Source organism: Pristis pectinata, chromosome 14, assembly GCF_009764475.1.
Source record: "Pristis pectinata isolate sPriPec2 chromosome 14, sPriPec2.1.pri, whole genome shotgun sequence".
Taxonomy (NCBI): Eukaryota; Metazoa; Chordata; class Chondrichthyes; order Rhinopristiformes; family Pristidae; genus Pristis; species Pristis pectinata.
In genome coordinates, this window is record NC_067418.1 from 3,760,400 (window position 1) to 3,777,500 (window position 17,101).

General features: G+C 48.3%; 1 protein-coding gene across 9 annotated transcripts in view; it reads right to left on the reverse strand.

The window, feature by feature from the left end:
• Nucleotides 1-17,101, reverse strand: part of LOC127577915 (liprin-beta-2-like) — a 285,732-nt gene that overhangs the window by 161,885 nt on the left and 106,746 nt on the right. For all 9 annotated transcript variants that reach the window (XM_052029589.1, XM_052029588.1, XM_052029584.1 and 6 more), the window contains exon 3: nucleotides 1,224-1,438. In XM_052029589.1, the coding sequence (XP_051885549.1) occupies nucleotides 1,224-1,438 (215 nt within the window). The remainder of the gene's footprint in view (nucleotides 1-1,223; nucleotides 1,439-17,101) is intronic.

A 17,101-nucleotide genomic window follows, 5' to 3' on the forward strand; every position in this document is an offset into this window, starting at 1 on the left:
AATTGGTATTGGCTTATTATGGTCACTTGTACTGAGCTACAGTGAAAAACTTGTCTTGCATACTGATCGTACAGATCAATTCATTACACAGTGCAGATACTGTTCACTGAGGTAGTACAGAGTGCTTTGATGTAGTACAGGTAAAAACAGTAACAGTACAAAGGAAAGTGTCACAGCTACAGTAATTAAATGCCAAACTAAACTAATCCCTTCTGCCTGCAATGTCCATATCCCTCTGTTCTCTGCACATTCACGTGCCTAAGAGCCTTTTAAGCACCTCTATCGTATCTGCCTCCACCCCCACCGCTGGCAGTGCATTCCAGGCACCCACCACTCTCTGTGTGAAATACTTGCCCCACACATCTCCTTTTAACTTCTTTACATACCTCACCTTCATGATTAGTAGAACCTTTGACTTTGACAAAGTTTTATGATAAGATATCTTCATTAGTCACATGTACATCGAAACACACAGTGAAATGCATCTTTCGCGCAGTGTTCTGGGGGCAGCCCGCAAGTGTCACCGCGCTTCTGGCACCAACATAGCATGCCCACAACTTCCTAATACAGAGGGCATAGGTTTAAGGTGAGAGGGGAGAGATTTAATAGGAACCTGAGGTGGACTTTCTCACCCACAGGTGATCCGTATAAGGAACGAGCTGTCAGAGGAAATGGCTGTGGCAGGTACATCAACAATATTTAAAAGACACTTGAACAGGTTCATGGATAGGAAAGGTTTAGGGGAAATGGGCTAAATGCAGGCAAATGGGACTAGCTTAGATGGGCATCTTGGTCAGCATGGACCAGTTGGGCCGAAGGGCCTGTTTCCCTGCTGTATGACTCCATGACTCCATTTCCGTGCTGACCACTTAACACTAATCCCATTTCTTTATTCCCACACATTCCCATCAACTCCCTCCAGATTCTACCCCCCCCCACCAACACACAGTCACCAATTAACCCACCGACCCACACAATTAACCTATTGATTAACCACCTATTAACCTATCAACCCGCACACCTTTGGGATGTGGGAGGAAACCAGAGCACCCAGGGGAAACCCACACAGTCTGTGCAAACTCCACACAGACAGCACCCGAGGTCGGGATTGAACCTGGGTCTCTGGAGCCGTGAGGCAGCGGCTCTACCCGCTGCGCCACTACGCGCGACAACCATCCGGCACCCACTTTAAGCAGTGTTTGTGTCTTCACACCGTTACTTACAGAGAAATGATCCAGCCAGTTAGCCACCGTCTGCAGTGTGGCCGAAGGGATCTGGCTCCGAACTTCCTCTCTCTCACGTTCGCTCCCCAACATCTCCAGACCCAAACGCAAGTCCTCCACCAGCTGCAGGATCTGCAGGGACCTCAGGTAGGTGGGTGGGATGGGGGAGGCGATATCGTACATCCCGTTGGAATACTCGGCCGCTGCTTTAGAACCTGGGGAGTACAGGAGAAACACTTTCAGCTTGGAATATCGAGTCTTGTGATTCCCTTCCAAATCACAGCGCAAAACAGGCTCGAGAACAGCTTCCATCCCGGTGTTATAGGTGACTTGGTAGATTGGTTTCAAAATTCAAATTCGGCTTGTTATGGCAACTGCTCTGCCTGAGACTGCAAGAAATTGCAGAGAGTTGTGGACACAGCCCAGCGCATCACGGAAACCAGCCTCTCCTCCACAGACTCTTTGTCTTTACCTCTCGCTGTCTCGGTGAAGCAGCCAACATAATCAAAGACCCCACCCACCCGGGTCATTCTCTCTTCTCCCCCCTCCCATCGGGCAGAAGATACAAAAGCCTGAAAGCACGTACCACCAGGCTCAAGAACAGCTTTTATCCCGCTGTTATAAGACTATTGAACGGTTCCCCAGTACGATAAGATGGACTCCTGACCTCACAATCTGCCTCACCATGACCTTGTACCTTATTGTCTGCCTGCACTGCACTTTCTCTGTAACTGTGACACTTTACTCTGTATTCTGTTATTGTTTTACCCTGTACTACGTCAATGCACTGTGTCATGAATTGATCTGTACGAACGGTATGCAAGACAACTTTTCCAGTGTACCAATAATAAAACGATTACCAATAAACCAATTACAGCTTCATTGACTCACCCAGCACAGAAAAAGGCCCAGAAGTAATTGCGAAGGATTAGACGGCAAGAAGAAGAAAAATGTTTTCATTTAGAAGGTGGTGGGGTCCCTAACTCACTGCTGCTCTGCTCCCCGTGTTACCCAGTCTCCCCACGAACGCCAGAATATTATTGATTGCAATTGCACCATGTGGGAGTCAGGGAGAGTCCCGCGATCAAGAAAGAGAGGAGCTGGTATATATCCAACTATTTATCCATGAGCTATTTTTGACCCTGAATGTTCAGATGGGAGCATGCTACAAAGGAAAGACTTGCACTTCTGCACAAACTTTCACAGCGTCAGGGCATTCCAAAGGTTCACAGAGTCATACAGCACGGAAACAGGCCCTTCGGCCCCTCGTCCATGCCGACTGCGTTGCCCAGTGAGCGAGTCCCATCTGTCTGCGTTTGGCCCACAGCCCTCTGAACCTCTCCTATCCATGGACTTATCTAGATGGCTTTTAAACGTTGCTAATGTGCCCGCCTCAACCACTATTTCTGGCAGCTCGTTCCAAATACGCACCACCCTTTGTGTGAAGAAGCTGCCCCTGATGTCCCTTTTAAATCTCTCGCCTCTGATCTTAAACCTCTGCCCTCTTGTTTTTAGCACCCCCTCCCTGGGAAAAAGACTGTGTGCTTTCACCCTGTCTATGCCCCTCATGATCTTATACACCTCTATCAGGTCACCCCTCAATCTCCTAGGTTCCAGGGAATAAAGTCCTAGTTTACACAACCTCTCTGTTAACTCAGGCCCCCAAGTCCAGGCAACATCATGGTAAATCTTTCCTGCACTCTTTCTAGTTTAATTACATCTTTCCTACAACAGGGTGACCAAAACTGCACACAATACTTCAAGTGCAACCTCACCATCGTCTTATATAACTGCAACACAACTTCCCAACTCCTATACTTAGTGCCCTGATGAAGGCCAGCGTGCCAAACGCCTTCTTCACCGCCCTGCCTACCTGTGACGCCGCTCTCAGGGTGTTGCGAGAACTGTTCGAAGTGTAAACCCTGTTGTAATGGAGGACAGATCGAGGGCAGGTTGCACACTGCAGGAGAGGATGTCAGAGGCAGAGACTCTTCTATTTATGAAGCCTCTGGGCGAGCCCTTGAATCACCAAGGCAGAGAAGGGGACAGACCAAATGTTGGTAAGTGGGACTAGTATAGATGAGCAGCGTCTCCTCTTACCTGCCTCCCCTTCACCCTCCCCACATCTGACTCCATCTGCTTTTTTGTCTGTCTGCTTCCATCCATCATCCACCTGCCTCTGCCTCACAGCCCCCCCCCCCCCCCCCATCAGGCAGAAGATACAAAAGCTTGAAAGCACGTACCACCAGGCTTGAGGACAGCTTCTATCCCGCTGTTATAAGACTACTGAATGGTTTCCCAGTACGATAAGATGGATTCTTGACCTCACAATCTACCTTGTTAATTCTAAGGGCATGTATGGTAGTGTTGGGCAGGCACGGTAGTGTAGCAGTCCGTGTAACGCTATTACAGCACCAGCGACGCGGGTTCAATTCCCGCCACTGTCTGTAAGGAGTTTGTATGTTCTCCCCGTGTCTGCGTGGGTTTCAATAGACAATAGGAGCAGAAGTAGACCATTCAGCCCTTCGAGTCTGCACTGCCATTTTGAGATCATGGCTGATCCTCAACAATCAATATCCTGTTCCTGCCTTGTCCCCATATCCCTTGATTCCCCTATCTATGAGAAACCTATCTAGCTCCCTCTTGAAAGTGCCCAGAGAATTGGCCTCCACTGCCCTCTGAAGCAGTGCATTCCACAAATTCACAACCCTCTGGGAGAAGAAGTTTTTCCTCACCTCTGTCCTAAATGGCCTAGCCCTTATTCTTAAATCATGCCCCCTGGTCCTGGACTTCCCCAACATCTGGAACATATTTCCTGTCTCTATCTTGTCCAATCCCTTAATAATCCTGTATGTTTCAATCAGATCCCCTCTCAATCTTCTCAATTCCAGCATGTACAATCCCAGTCTCTCCAACCTCTCAGCATAAGACAGTCCCGACATCCCTGGAATTAACCTCGTAAACCTACGCGGCACGCCCTCTATAGCCAGGATATCCTTCCTTAACCCTGGAGACCAAAACTGTACACAATACTCCAGGAGTGGTCTCACCAGGGCCCTGAACAAATGCAAAAGAATCTCTTTGCTTTTGTACTCAATTCCTCTTGTAATACAGGCCAACATTCCATTAGCCTTCATCACTGTCCACTGCACTTGCTCATTCACTTCAGTGACTGATGAACAAGGACTCCTAGGTCCCTTTGTATTTCCCCCTTACCTAACTCCACACCATTCAGATAATAATCCACCTTCCTGTTCCTGCTCCCAAAGTGGAGAACCTCACACTTATCCACATTAAACTTCATCTGCCAAGTATCTGCCCACTTACCCAACCTATCCAAATCACCTTGAATTCTCCTAACTTCCTCTACACATGTCGCACTGCCACCCAACTTTGTATCATCAGCAAACTTGCTAATGTTATTCACAATGCCTTCATCTAAATCATCAACATAGATCGTAAACAGCTGCGCTCCCAGCACCGAGCCCTGAGGCACCCCACTAGTCACAGCCTGCCATTCTGAGAAACATCCATTCACCCCTACCCTTTGTTTCCTATCCGCCAACCAGTTTTCTATCCATGTTAATACCCGCCCCCCCAATTCCACGAGCCCTAATTTTACCCACCAATCTCTTGTGCGGCACTTTATCAAATGTGGTGCTCCGGGTGCTCCGGTTTCCTCCCACATCCCAAAGACGTACGGGTTAGGAAGTTGTGGGCATGCTATGTTGGCGGAAACGTGGTGACACTTGCGGGCTGCCCCCAGAACACTCCACCCAAAAGATGTATTTTACTGTGTGTTTCAATGTGACTAATAAAGATATCTTATGACCTTGCACCTTATTGTCTGCCTGCACGGCACTTTTTCTGTAACTGTAACACTTTATTCTGCATTCTGTCATTGTTTCCCTTGTACTACCTCAATGTACTGATGTGATGAAATGATCTGTATGGAATGATCTATACCTCGATAGGGTGACGGAGAAGGTGTACGGCATGCTGCTTTCATTAGTCGAGGCACTGAGTTCAAGAGTCAGGAAGTTGTGTTGCAGCTTTATAAAACTCTGGTTAGGCCACATTTGGAGTATTGCATTCAGTTCTGGTCGCCCCATTACAGGAAGGATGTGGAGGCTTTGGAGAGGGTGCAGAAGAGGTTCACCAGGATGCTGCCTGGATTAGAGAGTATGAGTTATAAGGAGAGGTCGGCCAAACTTGGGTTGTTTTCTCTGGAGTAGCAGAGGCTGAGGGGAGACCTGATAAAGATTATGAGAGGCATAGATAGAGTAGACAGCCAGTATATTTTCCCCAGGGTCGAAATGTCTAATATTAGAGGGCATGCATTTAAGGTGAAAGGGGGTAAGTTCAAAGGAGATGCGCAGGGCAACTTCTTCTTACACAGGGAGTGGTGGGTGCCTGGAATGTGCTGCCAGGGGTGGTGGTGGAGGCAGATACGATAGAGGTGTTTAAGTGGCTCTTAGATAAGCACATGAATGTGCAGAGAGTGGAGGGATACGGACATTGTGTGGGCAGAAGGGATTAGTATAATTACAATTTTAATTATTTTCGGCATAACACTGTGGGCTGAAGGGCCTGTTCCTGTGCTGGACTGTTCCATGTAACATGGGGAGGAATTGTTGTTATTACAGGTTTATTACCGAGTTAGAAAGGGAATTCTTTGGTTAAAAGAATTGTACCACAGTAAGCGAGCCAACATCGGAACAAGCTGCCTGCGTTCAATGTTGGGATTTTTTGGATTTCAGGAATAAAACACATAAAGGAGGCAGTAATTACATTGATTAAATATGCAATTAAAGCCAAGATTAAACATTTTCATCCTGAGGTTAATAGTGTTTAATTATTTTAGTTGGTTGGCAACCCAAATTTGTTTATCTATTACATCTGCACGTGTACACACACACGGTAGATGAATACGAGAGATTTGGAGAGCCACGAGGGGGAGGTGGGGGTGAAAGGGTTTGACAAACACAGCGAAGCAGAGGGAGAGGTTGAAAGAGAGTAAATAAAAATCTGCTGGAGGAACTCAGCGGATCAGGCAGCATCTGTGGGGGTGGGGGGGGGAAGGAGAGGAGAGGAATGGTCGATGTTTCGGGTCGAAGCGCTGCATCGGGACTGAGAGTGGAGAGGGGAGATGGCCGGTATGTAGACAGGGGCTGCTAGGTTGCCCACCAATCACCCATGATGGGCAGATGCGAGGCAGGGGAGAGGGAGGTGGGTGATAGGTGAAAACAGAAGGAAGCAAGGCAAATGGAACTGGGGCGTGGAAGGGACGCTGAGGGGGAAACTTTAAAGGGGATGAGCAGGGCAAGTTTTTTGTACAGAGGGTGGTGGGTGCCTGGAATGTGCTGCCAGGGGTGGTGGTGGAGGCAGATACTATAGAGGGGTTTGAGAGGCTCTTAGATAGGCCCATGAATGTGCAGGGAATGGAGTGATATGGATCCTGCACAGACAAAAGGGATTGTTTAATTTGGCATCATACTTGACACAGACATGGTGGGCTGAAGGGCCTGTTCCTGTGCTGCACTCTTCTACGTATTAATCTTTGCACCCTCAAGGATTTACACTTCGATGTCAGTGACAAAAAGACTCTGCCTCCATCTGTACTGTTCTCGAGAATCCACGGTGCCTGTCTCGCTCTTTTACACTTCATAAGGAGTGTGGGTCATAAAGAGAGCTTTTGCCACTTGGGTCTTCATAAATCAAGACGTTGGTGAGGCTGAATTTGGAGTATTGTGTGCAGTTCTGGTCACCTACCTACAGCAAAGATATCAATAAGCTTGAAAGAATGCAGAGGAAACTTACACGGATGTTGCTGGGACTTGAGGACCTGAGTTATAGGGAGAGGTTGAATAAGTTAGGACTTTATTCCCTGGAGCGCAGGAGAATGAGAGGAGATCTTATGGAGGTATACAACATTATGAGGGGTATAGATAGGGTGAATGCATGCAGGCTTTTTCCCCTCAGGTTGGGTGAGACCAGAACTAGAGGTCATAGGTTTAGGGTGAAAGGTGAAATATTTAAGGGGAATCTGAGGGGGAACTTCTTCACTCAGAGGGTGGTGCGAGTGTGGAACGAGCTGCCAGCGGAAGTGGTGGATGCGGGTTCAATTGTAACATTTAAGAGAGGTTTGGATAGGTTCGTGGATGGGTTTGGATATGGTCCGGGTGCAGGTAGATGGGACTAGGCAGAAGATCAGGTCAGCATGGACTGGATGGGCTGAACGGCCTGTTTCTCTGCTGTAGTGCTCTATGACTTCAACCACCAGATTCCCTCCCCCATCTGGTTGCACCTGCCATACGCCTCTCCCCTAATGGTTCCCATTATCAGCCTCCTTTACTTATCCAAAGCCCTGCTGGCCCTTTGTGTTCCTGCTTCTCTCCCTCCAGCGTCTCCCCCTCCCACCTTAAGCCATGCCTTCTCATATTTGATATTTCTCCCTGGTGAAAAAGGACTGACTATTCACCCTATCTATTTCTCTCATAATCTTAGAAACTTCTATCAGGTCTCCCCTCAGCCTCTGCTGCTCCAGAGAGAACAACCCAAGTTTGTCCAACTTCTCCTTATAGCTCATGCCCTCTAATCCAGGCAGCATCCTGGTGAACCTCTTCTGCACCCTCTCCAAAGCCTCCACATCCTTCCTGTAATGGGCGACCAGAACTGCACCCAATACTCCAAGTGCAGCCTGACCAAAGTATTGTACAACTGCAACGTGACTTCCTGACTCTTATACTCTATAGCACTAGCGATGAAGGCAAGCTTGCCTACGCCTTCTTTACCACCCTATCTACTTGTGTGGCCACTTTCAGGGAGCTATGAACTTGGACCCCAAGATCCCTCTGTATATCAATGCCCCTCAGCGTCCCTGCCATCAACTGTGTCCTATCCCTTTACATTTGACCTCCCAAAGCACAACACCTCACACTCGCCTGGATTAAGCTCCATCTGCCATTTCTCTGCCTGTACCTGTAACCGATGTTGAGCAATTAGCCGTGCGCGGATTTAACCCTGGTGCCGGGTGGTCAGGCGCCTGTTGGCTATGACTTGCTCTCTGCACGGATTTTCCCAGATGGGTGGATGGCTCCCAGCAGGAACACGGTACTGCACCGTCTGTCAGGTCCACCCTCCGCGCACACACAGCACCTGCTGGGACCAACACCCACAGACCACGAAGCTGTCTTTCTATCAGCTGGGCTGTGAAGTCACTGTTGGTGCATCTGAGCTGTTGTCAACCTCTCAAGTGTGCCATCATTCGCACATAAAATTTACAGCACAGGCAGGCCATTCAGCCCAGCTGACTCATGTTAGATAAGATAAGATCTTTATTAGTCACACATACATCGAAACACACTGTGAAATGCATCTTTCGTGTAGAGTGTTCTGGGGACAGCCCGCAAGTGTCGCCATACTTCCGGCGCCAACATAGCATGCCCACAACTTGCTAACCCGTACGCCTTTGGAATGTGGGAGGAAACCGGAGCACCCGGAGGAAACCCACGCAGACACGGGAGAATGTACAAACTCCTTACAGACAGCGGTGGGAATCGAACCCGGGTCTCTGGCACTGTAATAATGTTACAGTGACCGCTACACTATCGTGCCTGCCCCATTCAAGGTGCAAGGTTCTCGCCAATCCAAGCCTCCTACAACGCCATCACCAACTCCCTCTAATCCCATGTCCCACGATGTATGTAACAGGTTCCACCACACCCCTCAGCCACTGCCTATGGTCGTAAGCTCCTCGTTTTTCCCTGCTTCTTCAACACCGACTTTCTTCCCAAATCCTCAGTGGATTTGTCAGTGACCCTCCAACACAGAGTCATGGAGACCTGCAGCACAGAAACAGACCTTTCAGCCCAACTTGTCCAACCAAGTTGTCTACCTGAGCTGGTCCCATTTGCCTGCGTTAGGTCCATATCCCTCTAAGAGGGAGAGTAGTTGGTATCTGGAATGAGCTGCTGGAAGAGGCAGGAACAGGAACAACAGTAAGAGGTATCTGGGCAGGTATTCTCAGCACAGCTGCCCCACGAGGCTGCGTCCTCAGCTCTACTCTACTCCCTATATACTCATGACTGCGTGGCCAGATTCTGCTCTAACTCCATCTACAAACTTGCAGATGATACCACTGTAGTAGACCGTATCTCAAATAACAATGAGTTGAAGTACAGGTAGGAGATAGAGAGCTTAGTGACATGGTCATGACAACTTTTCCCTCAATGTCAGCAAAACAAAAGAGCTGGTCATTGACTTAAGGAAGGGGGTGGTGCACATACACCTGTCTTCATCAATGGTGCTGAGGTCGAGAGGGCTGAGCGCTTCAAGGTCCTAGGAGTGAACATCACCAATAGCCTGTCCTGGTCCAACCATGTAGACACCACTGACAAGAAAGCTCACCAGTGCCTCTTCTTCCTCAGGACGCTAAAGAAATTTGGCATGTGCCCTTTGACACTCACCAACTTTTATCGATGCACCATAGAAAGCGTCCTATCTGGGTGCATCACAGCTTGGTACGGCAACTGCTCTGCCTGAGACTGCAAGAAACTGCAGAGAGTTGCAGACACAGCTCAGCACATCACAGAAACCTGCCTCCCTTCCATGGACTCTGTCTATACCTCTCGCTGCCTTGGTGAAGCAGCCAACATAATCAAAGACCCCACCCACCCCGGATATTCTCTCTTCTCTCCTCTCCCATCAGGCAGGAGATACAGGAGACTGAGGGCACGTACCACCAGGATCAAGGACAGCTTCTATCCCACAGTGATAAGACTATTGAATGATTCCCTTATACGATGAGATGGACTCTTGACCTCACAATCTACCTTGTTATGGACCTTGCACCTTATTGTCTACCTGCACTGCACTTCCTGTAGCTGTGACACTCTACTCTGTATTCTGTTATTGTTTGTACCCTGTACTACCTCAGTGCACTGTGCAATGAACTGATGTGTACAGTTTGCAAGACAAGTTTTTCACTGTACCTCAGTACAAGTGAGGAGAATAAACCAATAACCAATACCTGATTGAGCAGTTAGAATTAATGCAGGCAAGTGGGATTAGTATAGACAGGCATGGTGGTCAGCAGAGACACAATGGGCTGAAGGGCCTGTTTCGATGCTGTGCAACACTTATGTCGATTAGATCTGAAGGGGGCACGTCAGGGGAGTTGTTGGGACGTTTTCACTGGTGGGAGAGCCGTGAATGCGAATCGTGGATTCATGAACAGAGACCGGTCACTGAAAACTGAGGTATGGGACCTTCAACCTGGAAAAGTGTGAAGTGATACACTTTGGAAGATTGAATTTAAAGACGGGGGGTGGGGGGGGGGGGGGGGGGGGGGTAAGAGACAGAGGGAATCAGAGGGAAAGCTGCAGAGAGAGGAGGCACAATATCTGGGAGATCTGCATTTACTGAACCAGACCACTGGGTGCCAGTATTGTGCACGAAATTGTACCTCGAGGCAGCGTCCTGATCAGATTCTGAGACGTTCAGCACTGAGGTTGTTCACAATGTATCCCACGTCAAAGCTGACAGAGCCTGTCTTGTGGACGACAGGCCAGGGGCATCAAGGTCTTATCATTAATCCCCTGATGCCCAAACTTTGACCTTCATAACCGAGACACTGGGCAGTGATGAAACCTGACTGGCAGCATTGACCGGCCCTGTGCCTGGACAACACACACTCTTGACATTCCATTCCCACCTCTCCCAAACATTCAATGCTGTGATGCTGAATGTAACACAGCGGCCAAAACTAGGGAGCTATAGAGCACAACAGAAGGCCACTGGGCCCATCGACCCCACGTTGCATTTGGAATACTGCGCTCGGTTTTGGTCACCCTGCTATAGGAAAGATGCCATTAAGCTGGAAAGAGTGCAGAGGAGATTTACGAGGATGTTGTTGGGACTCAAGGGCGAGAGGTTGGGCAGGCTAGGACTTTACCCCTTGGAGCGTAGGAGACCGAGCAGTGATCTTACGGGGGGGGGGGGGGGGGGGGGGGGGGGGGGGGTGGGTGGGGCATAGACAGATGAATGCACACAGTCTTTCTCCCCCAAGGGTTGGGGAATCACAAACTAGAGGACATAGATTTAAGATGAGAGGGGAAAGATTTAATAGGAACCTGAGATGCAACTTTTTCCACATAGACGTTGTCAGTATAGGAAATGAGCTGCCAGAGGAAGTGGTTGAGGCAGGTACATTAACTGGAGAGCATGTCTTATGAGGATAGGTTGAGTGAGCTGGGGCTTTTCTCTTTGGAGAGAAGGTGGATGAGAGGTGACTTGATAGAGGTGTACAAGATGATAAGAGGCATAGATCCAGTGGACAGTCAAAGACTCTTTCCCAGGGTGAAAATGGCTAACACGAAGGGGCATAATTTTAAGGTGATTGGAGGAAGGTATAAGGGGGATGTCAGGGGATGTAAGTTTTTTCTTTACACAGAGAGTGGTGGGTGCATGGAATGCACTGCTGGTAGAGGTTGTGGGGGCAGATACATTAGGGACATTTAAGAGACTCTTAGATAGCCACACGAATGATAGAGAAATGGGGGGCTATGTGGGAGGGAAGGGTTAGATAGATCTTAGAGCAGGATAAAATGTCGGCACAACATTGTGGGCCGAAGGACCTGTACTGTGCTGTAGTGTTCTATGTTCTACGTTCTAACTACATTTAAAAGACGCTTGGACAGGTACATGGTGAGAGAGAGAGAGAGCGCGCGCGAGCTGGAGAGAGCGTAATGTCTAATACAACAGGACATGCACTTAAGGTGAGAGGGGGCAAGTCCAAAGGAGATATGAGGGGCAATTTTTGTTTTACACAAACACACAGAGCGGTGGGTGCCTGGAATGCACTGCTGGGGACACTGGACATTGTGCAGGCACAAGGAATTAGTCTAGTTAGGCGTTAAATTACTAGTTTAATTAGTTCAGTACAACATTGTGGGCTGAAGGGCCTGTTCCTGCGCTGTACTGTTCTACGTAGACAGCATTCTTTGCCATTTCCTTAATCACCCCTATAAACTCTACCATCTGTAGGCAAGAAGTCCACATTTGCCTTTGTCAGTCTTCTACTTTTACACAGAAACTCTGACAGGCAATTTTTGTGTTTCTTCTGGCTTATACTTTATTGTCCCTTTCTTTACCAATTTCTTAGCCACCCAGTGATGAATTTTGAAACACTGCTGTTCTGGCTTGTTCTGGAAACTGTTTGTAGACTCATACAGCACAGATAAAGGCCCTTCGGGCCACCACGTTCATGCTAACTCTTTGCCCATCTACACTAATCTCAGTTGCCTGTATCAGTTCTGTATCCTTCTCTGACTTGTCTATTTAAGTGTCTGTCAAAATGCCTCTAAAACATAGTGATTGTATCTGACATACAAAATGCTGGAGGAACTCAGCAGGTCAGGCAGCATCTATGGAGGGAAATGAACCGTCGACGTTTCGGGTTGAGACCCTTCATCAGGACCCAAGAAATGTCGACTGTTTCCCTTCATAGATGCTGCCTGACCTGCTGAGTTCCTCTAGCATTTGGTGTGCGTTGCATCTCTTTGCACTTATAGGCTTTCAGCCTCACTGATCCATTCCTACACAGCTCTCTCTTGCCCCAGTTCATCTAATGACGACACAGGAGGGGAGGTCATTGCTTTTCTCTTCAAGGGCCAGTTGTGTCTTGGTGTGTGGCACCCTCGTCTCCAATTCAGAAGCTGTGGGTTCAAATGCCATTCCAAAGCACTGACTGGTATTGGTTTGGTATAAGATATAGGAGCAAAATTAGGCCATTCGGCCCATCAAGTCTGCTCTGCCATTCAATCATGGCTGATTTTTTTCCTCTCAACCCCATTCTCCTGCCTTCTCCCCATAACACTTAACCCCCTTACCAATCAAGAACCTATCAACCTCTGCCTTAAATACACCCAATGACTTGGCCTCCACAGCCGTCCGTGGCAATGAATTCCACAGATTCACCACCCTCTGGCTGAAGAAATTCCTCCTCATCTCTGTTCTAAAGGGACATCTCTTTATTCTGAGGCTGTGCCCTCGGATCCTGGACTCTCCCACTAATGGAAACATCCTCTCCACGTCCACTCTGTCCAGGCCTTTCAGTATCCGGTAGGTTTCAATGATAACCCCCTCTCATCCTTCTGAACTCCCATCGAGTACAGGCCCAGAGACATCAAACGCTCAACCTTTCACCCTGGGATCATTCTTGTGAACCTCCTCTGGACCCTCTCCAGGGCTAGCACATCCTTCCTTAGATACGATTTTATTGTCAATGTACTGAGATACTGTACAGTGAAAAGCTTTTGTTTTGCGAGCCATCCAGACAGATTATTCCATACACAAGTACATCAAAATAGTACAAATGGAAGGCAAATGACAGAATGCAGAATTTCACATTACAGTTACAGAGAAAGTGCAGTGCAGGCAGACAATAAGGTACAAGGGCCACGACGAGGTAGATTGAGAGCTCAAGAGTTCATCTTTTAATGTGTGAGAGGTCTGTACAAGAGTCTGATAACAGTGGGATAGAAGCTGTCCTTGAGCCTGTTAGTACATGTTCTTGAGCTTTGGTATATTCTGCCTGATGGGAGGGGGGGCAGGGGGAGGACAGAGAATGTCCGGGGTGGGAAGGGTCCTCGATTATGTTGGCTGCTTTACCGAGGCAGCAGGAAGTGTAGACAGAGTCCATGGAGGGGAGGCTGGTTTGTGTGATGGACTGGGCTGTGTCCACAACTCTCTGCCGGACCTGAAGGAGTGCTGCACTATCAGGGGTGCTCCCCAACAAGTGAGCAGTTAAGCTTGGGTTCCATCTGCTCTTTATGCGAATGCAACTCAATGAATGGCAGGAACGTTCTCCCAGTGTCCTGGCCAATCAAGCATCGTGAAAATAGACTACCTGCATGTAGCGGTCATGCACAGGGTGAGAGATGTTAACCTGGTAAATCAGGACAAGGAAACTGGTGATGTTCATTAGTCTGTCACGTGGTTTCAATTTGCGGATTGCCAGCCACAAGCTAAACAGAGAAAGCTTTCAGTGCAAACTACCGCTCCGCATCCCGACCATGCCAAGGCCAATTATATGAACGTAGCAATTAGGAGCAGGAGACTGCTCCATCACTTAATAAGATCTCGTGTGATCTGATTGTAACCTCAGCTCCACATTCCTGTCCACCCCAGTAACCTTTCAACCCCTCGTTGTGAAGAATCTACCTACATCTGCCTTAAAGATCAAAACTCTGCTTCCACTGCCCTTTGAGGAAGAGAGTTTCAAAGACTCCCAATTCTCTGAAAGAAAAATGAGTAACAAACTTTTCTTTAAAGCAATGATCCCCTCCTGTGTCGTCATCAGATGAACCGGGGCAAAGAGTAGTGTAGGAATGGATCAGCGAGGCTGAAAGCCGGTAAATACAAAAAGCTTCAGCATAGCACTGATCTTCAGTGTGTTGACTCTCAACTGTCCCAGTGCTGACTGGTTGGGGCATCCTGTTACACAGGGTGTTAGAGTCATAAGATAAGATGAGATACCTTTACTAGTCACATGTACATCGAAACACACAGTGAAATGCATCTTTTGCGTGGAGTGTTCTGGGGGCAGCCCACAAGTGTCGCCACGATTCCGGCACCAACATAGCATGCCCACAACTTCCTAACCCGTACGTCTTTGGAAGGTGGGAGGAGACTGGAGCACCCACGCAGACACAGGGAGAACGTACAAACTCCTTACAGACAGCAGCCAGAATTGAACCTGGGTCGCTGGCACTGCAATAGCGTTACGCTAACTGCTACACTAGAGACAGGCCCTTCGGTCTAACACATCCATGCTGACCAAGCTACCCACCTGAGCTAGTCCCATTTGCCTGCGTTGGGCCCATATCCCTATGAACCTTTCCAATCCATGTGCCCGTCCAACCGTCTTTTAAACGTTGTAATTGTACCCACCACCCTGTGTGAAAAACTTGCCCCTCAGGTCCCCTTTAAAACTTTCCCCTCTCACCTTAAACTGATTCCCTCTAGTTTTAGACTCCCCTACCCTGGGGAAAAAAGTGTGACCATCCACCTTACCTGTGCCCCTCAATTTTATAAACCTCTGTACGGTCACCCCTCAGCCTCTTACACTCCAGGGAAAAAAGTCCCAGACTCTTCTTACAGCTCAAACCCTACAGTCCCGGTAATATCTTTGTAAATATTTTTGCACCCTTTCCGGTTTAATGCAGAGTTATTTTGTCACCTCTTGCTCAAATGCCTTGGGAGATTCAGCCTATGTCGCCCATTAGAGCTCTGGCGTAAAATCTGCAAACTAATGCAGGGACAATTTCAATCCTCCCCAAATACAGCCTCCCCGCCCCTCTCTCTACCCACAAGTGTCCACAGACATGAAGTTTCTCACCCCACCCTTCCCATTTATACACTTGGACAATCACAAAAGCTTCATCACTCTCAGAGCAGAACACACCAGAGGCAAAGTTGCTTCCTCACAATGGGAATTACACGGAGACACAGGACACTGCAGATGCTGGAATCTGGAGCAACACACAAAACACTGGTGGAACTCAGCAGGTCAGGCAGCATCTGTAGAGGGAAATGGACAGTCGACGTTTCGGGTTGAGACCTTTCATCTATCGAACCCAGCTGAAGGATGACGACTCAAAGCATTGACTGCCCATTTCCCTCCACAGATGCTGCCTGACCTGCTGAGTTCCTCCAGTATCTTTTTTTTTTGCAATGGAAAATACACATTCATGGAACCAAGGAATGGTATGCCAGGGAATGAAGCCATTCAGTCCATCACACCTGTGGTATCTCTTTGGAAAGTCTCTCCACTTAATCAGACTCCCCTGCTCATTCAGCACAATCTTGCACGTTTTTGCTTTAATCATTTACTAATTCCCTGGTGAGTGTTTCTTTCAGGCAGCACGTCCCAGATCACAGCAACTCACTGCAGAAGATAATTCTCAATTCCCCTCCACTTCTGCTGAGATCCTTCAGTCAGTCCCTGTGGTTACCCACCCTGCACAAGTGGGTGATTCTCTCTCCATTAAGCAGTGCTGACAACGTGCGAGTGCTTCTCGGAAGGGTTAGATTTTTAAGCAGTTTAATCATTTCAAAATATAGAAGAAACGATCTGCAAAAACAATGGAGTGTGTGTGCCTGTGTCTGAGTGCGCGTCTGCATCTGAGTGTGTGTGTGTGTGTGTGTGTGTGTGTGTGTGTGTGTGTGTGTGTGTGCGCGCACGCGCGCGAGAATCTCAGCGAGTGTGAGGGAGGGAGAGAATCAATGTAAAGCCACAGTTAAATGCAACAAATTCCAAACTGTTCTCTGCAAGATCCCTGCAAATATTGACTCTCTCCTGGAGACTCTCACCGTTCTGCCCATTTCAACCGACCTTATAAACTCAGACAGAGACGTACACAGAGACCAGTGACACGAGCTGCATCTGCAGTCTCAGGCACCTCCAGACCAGTCACATGTTGGCGAGGCTTCAGGTGCAGAAGTTCGATGGACTCTTGGATACCCAGCCCGAGACCAATACTTTAAAGCCATTCTCAGTTCACACCGAAGCAGATTTCACCTCATTCAACATGACGGAACAAATACTGCCCCGGTTTCTCAGATGATGTCACATCCCCAGCCTTCGCAGGAGCGAACACAATCTTGATGCGGAGCCACAGTATGGAGGTGTTAGCAATGGCTTAACAAAAGCTCGATGAAAGTTATCCAGGTCGAGCTTGCTCCTGAGGGGGTGTTGGAGCCTACTCCCTCAGGGAGAGGTTGAGGCGATTAGTATTGATGCATTTAAGACAATACTTCATGAGGTAGTAAGGGAGAAAGAAATGGGGGAAATCGCCCTGGTAGATATAGCAGGG